General features: G+C 42.5%; 1 protein-coding gene across 2 annotated transcripts; it reads left to right on the top strand.

Annotated features, from left to right (window-relative positions):
• Window positions 1–5,862: 5,862 nt before the first annotated feature.
• On the top strand, window positions 5,863–15,417 carry acadvl (acyl-CoA dehydrogenase very long chain). 2 transcript variants are annotated; one of them, XM_057853843.1, is made up of 21 exons: window positions 5,863–6,015; window positions 6,235–6,315; window positions 6,426–6,489; window positions 8,679–8,744; window positions 8,820–8,892; window positions 8,956–9,020; window positions 9,083–9,217; window positions 9,288–9,432; window positions 9,500–9,629; window positions 11,569–11,694; window positions 11,770–11,968; window positions 12,958–13,062; window positions 13,139–13,225; window positions 13,294–13,356; window positions 14,026–14,127; window positions 14,190–14,287; window positions 14,349–14,421; window positions 14,509–14,581; window positions 14,643–14,715; window positions 14,778–14,853; window positions 14,927–15,417. In XM_057853843.1, exons 2-21 carry the CDS (start codon window positions 6,242–6,244, stop codon window positions 15,062–15,064), a joined length of 1,965 nt encoding a protein of 654 aa, XP_057709826.1. In that variant the 5' UTR covers window positions 5,863–6,015; window positions 6,235–6,241; the 3' UTR covers window positions 15,065–15,417. The 2 variants fall into 2 exon arrangements, with proteins under 2 accessions (XP_057709826.1, XP_057709827.1); XM_057853844.1 differs by lacking the exon at window positions 5,863–6,015 and adding an exon at window positions 6,027–6,169.
• Window positions 15,418–16,432: the final 1,015 nt, after the last annotated feature.

Below are 16,432 nucleotides of genomic sequence, written 5' to 3'. Positions count from 1 at the left end.
GTCATAACATCTTAAATGTTTCATTGGCAAAAGAGCAATATAGCTTTAATATTCTGGGAAAAAAACAACCCGAAACCTTGAAGTAAACACTTGTGTTGAGTAATTACGTCACAGCAGCCATTAACAATAAGTTGTCTGAAGTGTACTTTTCAAGCTGTAAGTCATTTGTGTTACAATGACATGTTTGCGCGGTCGTCGTATTGATTTTTATAATGTTGTACATAGGGCTGTCAAAATTATCGCGTTAACGGGGGATAATTATTTTTTTAATTAATCATGTTAAAATATTTGACGCAATTAACGCACATGCCCTGCTCAAACATTAAAATGACTGCACAGTGAAATGTGTACTTGTTGTGTTTTTCGGAGTTTTGTCGCCCTCTGCTGGCACTTGGGTGCGACTGATTTTATGGGCTTCAGCACCCATGAGCATTGTGTAAGTAATTATTGGCATCAACAATGGCGGGCTACCAGTTTATTTTTTGATTGAAAATTTTACAAATTTTATTAAAACGAAAACATTAAGAGGGATTTTAATATAAAATTTCTATAACTTGTACTAACATTTATCTTTTAAGAACTACGTACAAGTCTTTCTATCCATTGATCGCGCTAACAGAATGTTAATAATGTTAATGCCATCTTGTTGATTTGTTGTTATAATAAACAAATACAGTACTTATGTACCGTATGTTGAATGTATATATCCATCTTGTGTCTTTTTATTCCAACAATAATTTACGGAAAAATATGGCATATTTTATAGATGGTTTGAATTGCGATTAATTACGATTAATTAATTTTTAAGCTGTAATTAACTCGATTAAAAAATTTTAATCGTTTGACACCCCTAGTTGTACATTGTTCAAGTCATACAAGCTGTTATAAATGTTCATATTTGAATTGTTATTGTTTACAAGAAATGTTTAATATACTTAATGTTTAGACTGCATGTACAATTGTTAAATTGGCAGCTGGTAAATAAATAAACGGGAGACGGATCATTTGTATTTTATGCACTGATTCAGATTTTCAAATTATATAACAGTCCGCTTGGGCGAATTTATCGTCATTATCGAAGTAAATCTGCTCAATTTACCGTGATACGTACTTAAGGCCATATCGCCCACCCCTAGCAAGGATGCAACTAGCAACGGAGGGATCGAGAATACAAACTATTAAATAGCAGCAAGTTAATATCTTGGCAAGCCGCCTAGGATTGGTTTAAAGACACTGCTGATTAGCTGGAGTTGGATACCGGTACGACATTGGAAACTCATCCCACAGCTCTGTAACAAAACAATCTGACCAGCGGCAGAATTTGACAAAATCATGTCATTCGTCATACTAGCGTCGCTTGCTAGCTAGCACAGCTATTCTCCCTGTTCAACCCAACCGCGTCATCACCCCAGTATGCATTGCGCATGTAAAACACGGCGCCCTCCATAGGTCAAAACATGTACGAACAATTATAGATTTTCATTCTATGTGTTTCTAATAACATATTTTAGTAAAAGAGAACAATTGTGACCTACAAATCTTTAAGTCCGTGGTTGTTTTTAAGCAAGTTGCTTCAAAACAAGGTGAAAAACAGGGCAAGTGATGATACGGCGCATCGGGACATGCCGACCTGTGGACGCTGAGTCTGGATCAAAGACAAGATCAGCCATAAAAGCGCACGACAGGAAGCGCTAAATGAGTCTTACGCAAGCATACTGTCAGTGTCATCGAGGATTTTTATGACAGACTTCAGACATTTCACATCTACATAACATTTTGGCAGGCCGCCATCTGAGGCAGCTAAATTAACTTTTTCCCGCACAAACGAGGACAAACCTAGCACAAACCAAGACTAAACGTCATTTTTTTCTTCTTCTTCTTTTTCTAAATGCCCTTTCTATTTGTTTTTGACTCGTTGCCAAAGTTCATAAGTCCAAAAACAAACAGAAGCGACCAGCGTGGTGGGAAAGAGAAATGTGCGTTTGTGTTCGGGCAAATTCAGGTTCACATGACACATTTGACACGCGTTTCTGAGGTTTAGCGTGTCGATCGCCACCTCACGGAGACCACGAGTGGCCTGTTCTTACATGTTATGTAACCGATGGCGTGACTTGGCACGAGGGAGTTTTCATGTGAACGTTGGCGCAGGTCACAGGTGCCACTTTTACCGTCAAATTTTACCCCAAAAAAATCATTTAAAAGTGTTTAGAAAACGCAGCAACAGCATCTTAAGTATCTCAATTTGTAAAAATACCAATGACCCGATGTATGAGTTTCTCAAGATGCCAGCCCAGGTTTGACTTATGAGCATAAACTGGCGCCAATTCAGTAAATACTCATTTTTTCCAAGGGTTCAAGCTGCCCATTGCCACTCTCAGTTTAGCTTTACAGTACTGTCAAACTAAACCAAAACAAACGACATGTTATGTATTCAACAGGGCTTAGTCTTCAGGTTGCCAATGCGAACATACAGTAGGTAATGATTAGCATGGGCAGAGACAGTTTAGCAACACATGTAGACGACATAACAGTACTGTAACTCAGTGACAACTGTATTTTTTATCCTCTGAAAAGAACGGGGCAAACAAAAGTATTGGCACCCTTTGAAAAATCATGTGATGATTCTCCAATTTGTGTAATTAACATCAACTGTGACTTATAACAGGTGGTGGCGATAACTAAATCACACTTGCAGCCAGTTAAAATGGATTAAAATGGACTCAAACTCTGTCCTGTGTCCTTGTATGTACCACATTGAGCATGGAAAAAAGAAAGAAGACCAAATAACTGTCTGAGGACTTGAGAAGCAATATTGTGTGGAAGCATGGGCAATCCCAAGGCTACAAGTCCAACTCTAAAGACCTGAATGTTCCGGTATCTACAGTGCGCAGTGTCGTCAATAAGTGCCCCAGGGGGCCCCAGGCAACAAGCAACATGGGGACCTTCGAGTGTGTGCTAGTAAGGGGGACAGTTGGACTTGGAGCAATAGAAGAAAGAGTAGCAACACAAAAATACCACCATCGGATGCGGAGGTATATACCTTTGTGTGAAATCAGTAGTCAGATTGGCCCTACGACCCACCAAATTATTCCGTAAAAACCACTGATTGGTGGACTCCCGACCGAAATGAATATTAAATTTGCTAATAAAATTGTTTAGGGTAATTTTAGATGCATATATGTTATATTTTTCTTATAGAGTATTTGACGAGGAATAAGATAGACCCATTAATAGACTTTTTTGAAAAACAACCATTTCTTTAAGTAGTCACATGAATAATGAGGTGGGCTGTGAAAATCAACTCAAAACAAGCTGGCAAGGACTTTCTAGAGAGTACTTGTTGAGTCTTTTAACAATCATGTGGTAATAATAGCCGATCGGAATTTCTTAAACATATACAATCTTCGTGACGTGGCTAGTGCTAATTGGGATTGATAACAGAATCATTAGATAATCTGCCAAATGATTCCATGGTATTGAAACACTCCCTACACTTGTTGCTGCGGAAATGCAGTAAAACTGCGTGTGCTAAATCTGTTGGCCCTCTGGGGGCCCCTGCTGGCTGGGGGCCCTAGGCAATTGCCTGGTTTGCCTAATGGAACGTGACGCCTCTGCCCATGGCACTGTGGCTAACCTCCCTAGATGTGGACGGAAAAGAAAAATTGACAAAAGATTGTGTGGATGGTGGATAAATATTCAGTTTAAATAGCTCTTTGTTTTGTGACGGCAGCCATGTTGGATTACACAATACTGTATCTTTTTATTGAAATATTTACGTAAAATGAATGATAACTCCCCGTTTTTTGCTTTTAACCAAGAATCTAGACTGTTTTACATTCATAATGATTCTCGCAGGCACCGTCTGTTTGTATTTCTCTAACACACTTAATATAATTAACCAGGGAATAGTATCGATTCTCGTATTCACTGTTTGTATTATTCTAACACACCTGATACAAAATAAATAGCACTTTAACAGAGTTTAAGGAAAACAAGCATAATATGGGGCATAAAAGATACACGACACCTTATTATCACGGAAGCCCAACGTGTGCGTCATGCGCAAGATTGACGCACCAACTCTCACAATCAGCTCTCCCGGACAGTCCAGAACAAATGGCGGGACGCTCTGTCCCAACACAAGGAGCACCGGAGAATGCCCGATATCCAACTGACAACACGACTGACATGACTCCAAGAGCCCCTTTAACGCTGAGGTGGCAAAATCCACAACATCAGTAACTCCCGAATCCTCCTGTCCAATCCACAAACAGACAATAATCCTAAACACATCCTTTCTCCTGCCCATGGCCGGCCCCGCGAGAGCCTTCAAAAGACCAAATCTTTAACTAACAACAACTCTTAAACGCACATTTGATTGACTGATGACTTGACCACTCCCCCAACACACACACATTAGATATTAGGGAAATAAAATGTTTTTTTTTTTTTTTTTTTTTCCCCCCAGCAGAAGCCACTCTAAGATATGTAAAAAGACGTCAATGTTGTGGAAGTGGGGAACACACCACTAACACGCTCCTAACAGTTTGAGGAGCAACCTTGCCATGCTTTGTACTAAAATGGGTACAGGGGCCCTTCGGGGACCATTCAAATTAGCGGTGGGGCCAGTACCCCTGTTGCCCCACCCCTGAAACCGCCACTGCCCCCATGTGATCAAGGTGTAATCAGGCTGTATTGAATTATGTACATGCGTACTGCACCGGTTTGTGTGAATATTGAACAGGTAGATTCCAAACTGAGTTGTCGATGAATATTTTGTGGTTATGTGTGTGTGGTTTCTGTCAATAAAACAGAAGAAACAATTAACACTGAAGTCAGCACAGCATAAATTACAAATCACAACATCAGTCTGGCAATTAAACATGAAACAATGCTGTCATCTTTCGGCTAAATTAAGATACTACAGCTAATAATTTAAGATTATGCAAGAAATATACAAAACCTGCGCCATTGGTTTGCATTTCTACTAGGGCTGTCAAAATTATCGCGTTAACGGGCGGTAATGAATTTTTAAAATTAATCACATTGAAATATTTGACGCAATTAACGCACATGTCCCGCTCAGACAGATTTAAATGACAGTAGAGTGAAATGCCCACTTGTTAATTGTGTTTTATGGAGTTTTGCCGCCCTCTGCTGGTGCTTGGGTGCGACTGATTTTATAGGCTTCAGCACCCATGAGCATTGTGTAAGTAATTATTGACGTCAACAATGGCGGGCTACTAGTTTATTTTTTGAAAATTTTACAAATTTTATTAAAACGAAAACATTAAGAGGGGTTTTAATATAAAATTTCTTTAACTTGTACTAACATTTATCTTTTAAGAACTACAAGTCTTTCTATCCATGGATCGCTTTAACAGAATGTTAATAATGTTAAAGCCATCTTGTTGATTTATTGTTATAATAAACAAATACAGTCCTTATGTACCGTATGTTGAATGTATATATCCATCTTATGTCTTATCTTTCCATTCCAACAATAATTTACAAAAGAATATGGCATATTTTATAGATGGTTTGAATTGCGATTAATTACGATTAATTCATTTTTAAGATGTAATTAACTCGATTAAAAATTTTAATCGTTTGACAGCCCTAATTTCTACATTAACAAACGGGCGCATGGCACATATTCAATGTAACTTGGGAGAAGAGGAGGTAAAGTGGAATGTACCATGTGAGCTGGAACTGAAGGGGTGTAGAACAGTTCAAAACAAAGTCATTCACCAATCACGGAGGTTTTCTACAACAGCATTAAACAGAAAAGGGGTGATAAAAAGCTTCGGTATGTTGCTAATCAATGTAGCCAGTGCAACACCGCCATCTAATGGACGTAGTCCTCCTGGGATTTTGGCGTACCCCTATTTCAAACTACAGCTCCCATAATGCCGTGTAACTCGGTCAAAAGCTAAAGGGAGGAGGGAAACAAACGACCCCTTGACACTCCGTGACCGGACTGCATCTACTCCGCTGAGTATTTGTCTCATTCAGGTACAGCGCATGAATAATTATGTTTTCAACGATCCACCTGAACGCCATTTTGTACTAAAAAGGAAGTAATACAAAAGAAAAATCGACCTTAGCGGTCGTGACGTAACCGGGATTGACGCTTGGCTAAATGTTTATGCTAACTGTCGTCGCCTAGGTTTGTTTTTATGTTTTCTTTTCACTCTTACGCATTTTCCAATGTTCATTCTGTTTAATTGACAGAAAAAGAATGCTGCTTTTTAAATTGGGCCAGTCGTCTGCACTTTGCGGTGCCGTTCTACGCACCACATCGGGACTAAACGGGTTTGTAGCATTCATGTTTACAATTGTCGCCAAAGATTGACCTCTGATTTATAACCGGTGTTGATTGGTTAGCACCTGACTGGCAAAATATTTTGATTTGATCCAATCAGAGCTCAACGCCAGGCTGTCGCGGCAGTGATCAACTCCCGCCACTATGCCAGTCAAGCTACACAGGTATGAGAATTAATGTCCTTCAAATGAGTCCGTTTCATCAACGTGGTCAATTTAGATAAAGTTCCTCGCCCATTGTTTGTGTTCTGGAACACTGTCACTTCGTTCCGTAATAAGTAGGTGAACGTTCAGCGGTCACGTGGTTTCCATTTAAAGGGAACCACCAACAGAAAGACTTTTAGTTCTTAAAAATATTAGTATGAGTTATAATAATTTGATATTCAAACCTCTCCTTATGTTTTCGTTTTTATAAAATTTGAAAAATTAGTTTAACTAGTAGGTCGCCATTGTTGTTGACGACGCAATGCCCTCTGGGTGGTGACGTCACAGGTCACTCGGGGGTTCCGCCCTTCCAATTTGAACCCGAGCGGAAAGGTGATGAGCACGACAGCACTGTTGATATTTCGAACCCACGTTTCCCATGCGACAGACGAGTGGGTAAACGACAGGACCATACCGTAGTTTTCGGACTATAAGGCGCCACCCACCAAATTTGACACGAAAACTGCATTTTTTCATAGATGAGCTGCACTGCACCTCACTGTATTATGGAATATTTACACCAAAAGATATGAACCAGTAACACTTTTAAGACCAAATGACCCACTATGAAGCTTTGAACCAACTGGCTGGAATGCTTCAAGAAACTTCATTTGGCAATCACTGCTCCCTTTGGGGAGACAGTCAACCACTGCTGCCACTTGCTGTCAACACTTGTCATCCAACATGCCTCCTAGCATGCATTGCAGCGCGACAGATGTAAATAACAATCAAAATTCATGTTTTATGCTAATTATTTCTTCGGTTACTGTTCCAGCTGTTTCATTTATTGGTATTTGGCAACACTTTATTTGACATAAGACTATCATAATTATGGTACGACACTGTCATTAACATTAATTAATGCTTATAACAGATGTTATTTCGTGTCTTCCGGAGAATTATCTCACTTTTGAATGGATTTAAAAGCTGGACATAAATGGAGTTAGTGACATAGTTTGCCAGATTACACTTAATGACTTCTGTCATTAAGTGTCATGTCATTATTATAACAGCTTTAAGACATAGCTTACAAAAAAGTATTACCTATCAACAAATAAGCCAGACTGGACTATAAGCCGCAGGATTCAAAAAGAGGGGGGAAAAAAGTAGCGTCTTATAGTCAGAATATTACGGTACTTCCACATGACGTTAGAGTCATGATTTTCCTTATAAAGCAATCGTGACTCACATGCGTTGTCTGTCTGTGCGGTAAAACCTGAAATTCCTTGAACGCGGAATTAAAAAACGCTGCTCACGTCAGACCGTAAGCAGACAACAATCATATTGGGATTTTGTAAAAAGGGTTTTTTGAACACGCAATAAAACGCGATTGTGAAAAGGGAGACACAAAATGGGTCCGTGACAGTAGGTCAGGATCAATAAAATATATATGAAACAAAAATACGGAAAACCGCTGTGAGAGCAGACAAATGAAAAAAAACAAAGCAACGATGGAACTGACAACGAAGGGATATACAAGTCATTATCTTGGCAAGCCGCCGAGGATCGGTTTAAAGGATGCTGGTACGACGTTGGGAACTCATCCCAAATCTCTGTAACAAAACAATCTGACCAGCAGCAGAATGTGACAAAATCAGGCCAGTCGTCATACTAGCTTCACTTGCTAGCTAGCACAGCTATTCTCCCAGTCCAGGCCAACCGTGTCATCAACCTCAGCGTGCATTGCGCGCGTAAAATATGGCACCCTCCGTGAGATGTGCAAGGGAATTTTGATCTGTGTACGTGCATGAATGAACGTATTTTTCCTTCATTCTGGGGGTTCCAGCGATAGGTTGGACCCCATACATGCGCGGCTGTTTCGTAGAGTTGCCGTTACAACGCCGGGTAGTCATCGCTCCAAGTTGGCAAGCCCGTAGGTCAAAACATGTACTAAATATTATAGATTTCAAATCAATGGCAATAATATATGTAATTCTAATAACATATTTTAGTAAAAGAGAAAAATTGTGGCTTATTAGAACCTATAAGGCGACTTTGGAGCTTGTCCAGACCGGCACTCGAACATGAAGTCAACATCACCGCTAGAATGAATGAAATTTTGCTCATGTGTATTAAAAATGTTGTCAAGGCACTTTGGCCACGTAATGATGGCAATTTCTCACTCGTGAAACTTTGTCTGTCCATGTCAGGCCGTGTTGGAGAAGCCGGCGGCAGTCGCCGCCACCGCTGTGGAGAAAAAACCTGCCGTGGCCGTCGTACGTAGCTTCCCGCGACACTGTCGATGACGCTCGGTTGTCGTGTTTGATTTTGTACCGCTTCCTATCCCTTAGGAATCCAAATCGTTTGCCGTCAACATTTTCAGGGGGCAGATCGCCACATCTCAAGTGTTTCCCTATCCTTCCGGTAAGCATTTTGTGGAATGAAATGTTGGAAGACCTCACTGAGCCGTTTCATTTGCACGTCTAGTCCTGAATGAAGAGCAGGAGCAGTTTCTCCGGGAGCTGGTGCCACCCGTGGGGAAGTTTTTTGAGGTGAGCGCTTTGGCTGGCTGCTCATTTTCCTCTCGTTTACTCAAACGCTTCCATCCCACTAGGAGGTGAACGATCCAGCCAAGAATGATGCCTTGGAAAAAGTGGAGGACCACACCATGGAGGGTTTGAAAGAGATGGGAGCCTTTGGCCTGCAGGTGCCGGCTGATCTGGGCGGCCTGGGCCTCACCAACACGCAGGTGCCTACCCCGGATATCCGGCCGTTTTTTTTTTTCATCGCAAGCCCTAACCCGTGCTGTCCCACCTCAGTACGCCCGGCTGGTGGAAATTGTCGGCACCCACGACCTCGGCGTGGGCATCACGCTGGGCGCCCACCAGTCTATCGGCTTCAAGGGCATTTTGCTTTTCGGGAATCCGGCTCAAAAGGAGAAATACCTGCCTAAACTGGCATCGGGTAAGGGAGCTTTTTCACACAGAAATTTAAGGGAAGAACACCAGCTACTTTTACTTTGCATGTCCAGGGGAGCACATTGCCGCCTTTTGCCTGACCGAACCAGCCAGTGGTTCCGACGCCGCCTCCATCAAAACCACAGCTGTGGAGTCCCCCTGTGGAAAATTCTTTACTCTCAACGGCAGCAAAATCTGGATCAGGTGAGTCTAGGCATGTACCGGTATGATATTCTGACAATATGATAACCTTAAATCAAAATGTCCCTGTACTGCTACAGCTTTAAAAATGTTTTACTTCGAAATATCCGGGTTTAAAAAATTTTTTCTTTTTCCATTTCAACAAAATTTTTATTTTTTAAAACATCATTTGCAAAGTAGAAACTGCAATTTCTGGAGAAATTACTCTGGGTCTTTGCTCTGTGGTGATACAGATATTAGCCCCAGCCAGGGCTATCAATAGGATGGACAAACATTCCCGTCAGTTGCATTAAACAAAGTAAATGCCTTTCGAAATGAATGGGAAATTTCGACGTCCATGGCCGTCAATGGCAGCATCAACGGACTTGGGGAAGTTTGGGAGACGCATCCTATTGATATCTGGTAATTTCCCTTTGTTTTGAGGACATTGTTTTTTTTTTTTTTTTTTTTTTTTTTTTATGCTATTGAAAATGAATGGAAAAAATTTTGGATGTCCATGGACGTCAATGGCATCGACTTACATAGGCATCAATGGAATACAAGTACATTGGCATCAATAGAATGGACAAAGGTGCTTGTCAATGGCATTAAACAACGTAAATGCTATTAGAAATGAATGGGAAATTTGGACGTCCATGACCGTCAATGGCAGCGTCAATGGACGCGGGGAAGTTTGGGAGACACATCCTATTGATATTTGGTCATTTCCCTTTGTTTTGAGGACATTGTTTTTTTTTTTTTTTTTTTTTTGCTATTGAAAATGAATGGAAAAAATTTTGGACGTCCATGGACGTCAATGGCATCGACTTACATAGGCGTCAATGGAATACAAGTGCATCGGCATTAATAGAATGGACAAAGGTGATTGTCAATGGCATTAAACAATATAAATCCCATTAGAAATGAATGGGAAATTTGGACGTCCATGGCCGTCAATGGAATCGGGGAAGTTTGGGGGACATGTCCTATTGATATCTGGTCATTTCCCTTTAATTTGGGGACATTGTTTTTTTTCCCCATTGAAAATGAATGGGGAAAATTTAGGACGTCCATGGCCGTCAATGGCATCGAGTGACATCGGCGTCAATGGAATCCAAGTACATTAGCATCAATAGATTCGACATGCATGGCCGTCAATGGTGCAATGCAATGTAAATTCCATTGGAAATTCAACTGGAAGTGAATGGGAAATTTTCCCATTAGAAAGGAATGGGAAATTTTCCCATTAGAAAGGAATGTGAAAGTTTTGGGCAAATTTCCGGCAGACCGTAATTGTTTTTTCGAAATTCTGTATACCACTTAAAATTGCCGTTTACGGGCAACGGATAATTTTTCGGGGTCGTTTTAAAAGTTCCCATCGTCGCGCAAAAATTCCGGTCGTTTAGATACTGAAACTGTGCCGATCGGTGCAACGGTTTGGGCTGCACGGCGCGCTGAAAAAATGCGGAGAGTAAGCTGAATTAATAAAGAAATAAGTAGGCCAAAGTTGCAGAACAACACTATCTGGTCTTTTTCAAAGACCTAGATGATAATAATAATATGAATAGAGTTGCAGAATAAAATTATCTGGGTCTTTTTCTAAGATCCAGATAATTGGAACATAAGTATAATTTGACCCAAAACCCACAACCACAGCTCAACATTATTACCATCAGAACAAAAATAATTGAATTATTTTCCATAAAAAGTACGTGTGCAAACCTGGTGACAAACTACAGGATATGTTTGACCTCTGTAATTGCAAAAAAAGGCTACTGTACCAAATATTAACGTTCGCTTTCTCTGGTGAGCAAATACTTATTTGTAGCTGTATCACACATATGAATCGTTAAAAAATCATACAGATGATATACCTTGAAACTGGTAGTTGGCACATTTTTAGGTTAGACCTCGACAAACATGGAAATTTACTGAGAGAAGTACATGAACTTTTCGACTTTAGTAACGGCGGACTGGCTGAGATCTTCACCGTTTTTGCCAAGACGCCAATGAAGGATCACGCCACCGGTGAGATGAAGGACAAAATCACCGCTTTTGTCGTGGAGAGGAGCTTCGGCGGAGTGACCAGGTGCGAATAAACTCCCGCCGAATCGGCGTGTTTCTGTCTGTCACTGAAGGTGGTTTGCTTTATTTTCAATCTCAGCGGGCCGCCAGAGAAGAAGATGGGCATCAAAGCCTCCAACACGGCCGAGGTTTACTTCGATAACGTCCGCGTACCGGCCGACTGCGTGCTGGGCGAGGTGGGAGGCGGCTTCAAAGTGGCCATGAACATCCTCAACAACGGCCGATTCGGCATGGCCGCCGCACTCTCGGGCACCATGAAAGGAGCCATCGACAAAGCGGTGCGTCCCGCATTTTCACATGGCGGCCCTGCCTCGATAGTGACTGACTGATGGGGGAAAATATTATGTGATGCCTTAACATTAGCACATTATGCCTTTATGATGTATGATTGCTTCCGTGACATAGATTGTAACAACTTCTATTGTTTTTTTACCTTGGGTCCCATAGTTAGGAGGGAATCTCACGATATAACTTGTTTTGCACCATAGTACGTGCTTGAGTCCCATAGTTAGGAGGGAATCTCACGAGATAACTTGTTTTGCATCATAGTACGCGCTTGAGTCCCATAGTTGGGAGGGAATCTCACGAGATAACTTGTTTTGCACCATAGTACGCGCTTGAGTCCCATAGATGGGAGGGAATCTCACGAGATAACTTGTTTTGCACCATAGTACGCGCTTGAGTTTCATAGTTAGGAGGGAATCTCACGAGATAACTTAAATAAACGTTCTACTTTAACCGCTGGGAGCCCCAACTGGGGGGGGAGGGGGGGGGGGGTCTCATACCCTTGCGGGCGGGGGGGGGGGGGGGGGGGAGTCTCACGACTTCGGGTGGTGCATTTTCATGAGTGCAGTCCCCGCGTCAGACGTGCCTATAAGAGTCGGAAGATTCCCCCCACTCCCCGGAAGTCCGCTGGTGGATTAAACGTACAGATCACCCAGCTTTGTCCTTTCGCTGCTTTGCTGGAGTGTTTTGGCTCCCCGCTCATTTGTCACGGTAAGCGATTTTCATTGCTAAGGGACATCTTGTGCTGTAATGGTAACGCAGGGATTCTGGGATTGACAAACTCAAATCTAGCGTAATCGTTGCCATTTGTTATGCTTGTTTTTGATACTTGTTTGCTTGCTCTTGTGGGATTGTAATAAAAAAATCTCATTTATTCTGCATTTTCTAATCAATAAACATCGTCTACTGAGCAAAAGTGTGCTGGTTGCTGAACCGCGAACCCGGAAAATTTCGGAAAACAGTAACCTTTCCCGCTTTGCAGGTGGACCACGCGGCAAACAGGACCCAGTTCGGCAGCAAGATTCACACCTACGGGGCCATCCAGGAGAAGGTGGCCCGCATGGCCATGCTGCAGTACGTCACTGAGGTCTGGCAGGGTTTCTACACGGGCGAACGTCTCGTGGCGAATCCACGCTCACCTGCTTTTTTGTCTGGGCCCGCAGTCTTTGGCCTACATGATCAGCGGCAACATGGACAGCGGAGCTACTGACTTCCAAATCGAGGCCGCCATCAGCAAGATCTTCGCTTCGGTGAGCGCCTCGCTCCGGTAAATCCGTCCGTCACCTCGTGGCGGGAGCTCATCGGCGCTCTCTTGCAGGAAGCTGCATGGACGGTGACCGATGAGTGCATTCAAGTTATGGGCGGAATGGGATTCATGAAGGTGAGGGAACAACTTCTCGTCCGCTAAGACTAAGGTGAACGCGCGGAGTTTGGCCTTCTGGCCGGATTGTCGGCCCGGCAGTTTGGCTAGAAGGTCAGATTCTCCAGTGGATAGCAGTGTGTTCGAGGCTTTTTGCATCGTATGCAAAAGAAAAAAAAAATTTCAGCTGGGTACAATGGACATGAAGGTGAGGAGTCCCATGCTAAATCGTCAAAGCACAGAACCTCCATGAGAGGAAAGAAACAAACTCCCGCCATTGCTAGTGTTTTTCAATCTTCCAGCATAAGTATAAGCTGGCTGCTCACGAGCCTGAAGAGACAGAAGCTAAAGCCAGCCAGCAAGATGATAATGTAAGAGAAGTGACAGCAGCTAACACTAGCCAGCTAGCTGCTAGTGCTGCAGCATCCCAGCCCAGCTACGATTGCTAGTGGATTTGCGAGAGTAGATCTACGAACATCGTTTGGGTCCACAGCGACCATGAAAGCGGAGGTGTTGTGGTTGGCCAAGAGTTTAAGATGATGCTCGCAACGCTAAACGCTAATGCTAACAAGAACGCCTGTGGTCTGTTGTGTCGCGTGAATATCCTAGGTCTTAGGTCTTAAAAAGCCTTAAACTTGACTTGAGGAAACCTGTAAGAACCTCGAATAAAGTAAGTGTCTTCTTTTGCAGGATTCCGGCGTGGAAAGAGTAATGCGGGATCTGAGAATATTCCGGATCTTTGAGGGCACCAATGACATTCTCAGGCTTTTTGTGGCCCTCAATGGCTTCCAGGTGAACATTAATCAGTATTTTTTGTCCTTCTTCGGTTTTAACCGTGTGTCTTTTCTCCTCAGAACGCCGGCAACCAGTTGAAGAGCTTACAGAAAGCCTTGAAGAACCCACTGGGCAACGCCGGACTCCTGGCGGAGGAACTGACAAAGAGAGCCAAGAGGTAACGCTGCGACTGGGATGGCGCTTCTTAGTTTGCGTACAAGTGAAAATTCTGCTTTTAGGAAAGCGGGCATGAGCACGGGCTTGACCCTTCAAGGAAGCGTCCACCCTGAGCTGTCCCAGTGCGGAGACCTGGTTAGGGACTAGTTGGCGCATTCCCAGGAATGTCCCGTTTTTTTTTTTTTTTTTGTCCTCTCACTCTCTTAATTTTCCGTCACGTAGGCCGTGGAAGCCATAGAACAATTCGGAACGGCTATCGAAGAGCTTCTTATCAAACACGGCAAGAAGATTATCGGTGAGCGCGCTAAGTCCACTCCTGCCAAAAAATGAAAGGAACTGATCGTTTCCCTTTACAGATGAGCAGTTTGTGTTGATGAGGGTGGCGGACTGCGCCATCGACATTTACAGCATGATCGTAGTCCTCTCGAGGTAAGCGCGTACTCATGTCGTCCTTGAGCCGCGGGTTCTGACTGGACTCTGCTCCTCCGCAGAGCCTCGCGCTCGCTTAGTCGCGGTCAGCCTTCGGCCCAACACGAGAAGATTCTGGCCGAGACCTGGTGCGTTGAGGTAAGGCGATCCGTCGTCCGTTTCTGTGTGCGTATCTCGCGAGCTTCGCTAGACGCCGCCTCTCTTCCCGCAGGCCCACGGGAGACTCATGAGGGATATCAAAGCACTGCGCTCTAAGCGCTCCAGGCAACTCTACGGAAATTTTCGGGCTATTTCCACCGCGGTGGTGGAGAACGGCGGAACGGTCGCCTCTCACCCGCTGGGTTTCTAAACCTCCGAGCGACTCCTGACCTTTTATCTTCAGCGTATTTATTGGTTTAGGACAACGGATTGTCGTTGGAAACCCAAACGCCGCAGAAATTATTCAATTGCATCAAACACCACAAGCGCCTCACGGCGTTCCCGCCGAGCGAGAGAATGACTCCGATCTTCCCGCCATCAGTAGGAAGGGACTGTTGTTTTGTAATATTTTTGAAATGTAATCTGCATTTATGAATTTTAATTTTAGGGCTTCTCTGCATGTTTTTTGTGACTGTAACACTTAAGCCTTATTGAAGATGTGCTAAAGGTCGTGTCACTTTGAATTGTTGGAGCACCTCGACCAATAAAGTCCTTCTGGTTCGATTTGTGTATGTTTTGTGTTGTTGATTCTTTTACTATTCAAAAGTTCGTTTGTTAGCTTAACTCATTCACTGCCGAGGTCAGAGTACGTGTAGTAGTAGTAGTTGTAGTGGTATTTGATATGTGGCAAATAGGATTTTAGCATGTGGCAAAATGGACTTGTGGTATTTTTTTGCCATGTGGCATTTTTTGGTATGTGGCAAAATGGATTTTGGCATGTGGCATTTTGTTGCCATGTAGAATTTTTTTGGTATGTGGCAAAATGGATTTTGGCATGTGGCTTTTTTTGTCATGTGGCAGAATTGATTTTGGCATATGGCATTTTTTTTGCCATGTGGAATTTTTTGTATTGTGGCAAAATTGATTTTGGCATGTTGCATTTTTTTTTGATTTGGCAATTTGATTTTCTCATGTGGCATTTTTTTCCATGTGACATTTTTTTGGTATGTGGCAAAAGGATTTTTTGGTATGTGACAAAAAGGATTTGGGCGTTTTGCTTTTTTTGTCATGTGGCAGAATTGATTTTGGCATGTGGCATTTGTTTATTTGACATGTGGAAAAATTGATTTTCCCATGTGGCATTTTTTTGCCATGTGGCAAAATGGATTTTGCCATGTGGCATTTTTTTCGAGGTGACAAAATTGATTTTGACGTATGGCATTTTTTTGCCTTGTGGAATTTTTTGCATTGTGGCAAAATTGATTTTGGCATGTTGCATTTTTTTCGATTTGGCAAAATTGATTTTCCCATGTGGCATTTTTTTGCCATGTGGCAAAATGGATTTTGCCATGTGGCATTTTTTTCGAGGTGCCAAAATTGATTTTGACGTATGGCATTTTTTTGCCTTGTGGAATTTTTTGCATTGTGGCAAAATTGATTTTGGCATGTTGCATTTTTTTCGATTTGGCAAAATTGATTTTCCCATGTGGCATTTTTTTGCCATGTGGCAAAATGGATTTTGCCATGTGGCATTTTTTTCGATGTGACAAAATTGATTTTGGCATATGGCATTTTTTTG

Source organism: Corythoichthys intestinalis, chromosome 13, assembly GCF_030265065.1.
Source record: "Corythoichthys intestinalis isolate RoL2023-P3 chromosome 13, ASM3026506v1, whole genome shotgun sequence".
Taxonomy (NCBI): Eukaryota; Metazoa; Chordata; class Actinopteri; order Syngnathiformes; family Syngnathidae; genus Corythoichthys; species Corythoichthys intestinalis.
Note: the sequence above shows the minus strand (reverse complement) of the source record. Positions and strands in the feature narration are given on the sequence as shown.

What these genes read in the sequence shown, in the direction of transcription:
- acadvl (XM_057853843.1), top strand. Translation starts at nt 6,242, where the DNA reads ATGCTGCTTTTTAAATTGGGCCAGTCGTCTGCACTTTGCGGTGCCGTT. An exon ending in ATGCCAGTCAAGCTACACAG is followed by an intron (nt 6,490 to 8,678) that starts GTATGAGAATTA and finishes TGTCCATGTCAG; the next exon opens with GCCGTGTTGGAGAAGCCGGC. An exon ending in CCTGCCTAAACTGGCATCGG is followed by an intron (nt 9,433 to 9,499) that starts GTAAGGGAGCTT and finishes TTGCATGTCCAG; the next exon opens with GGGAGCACATTGCCGCCTTT.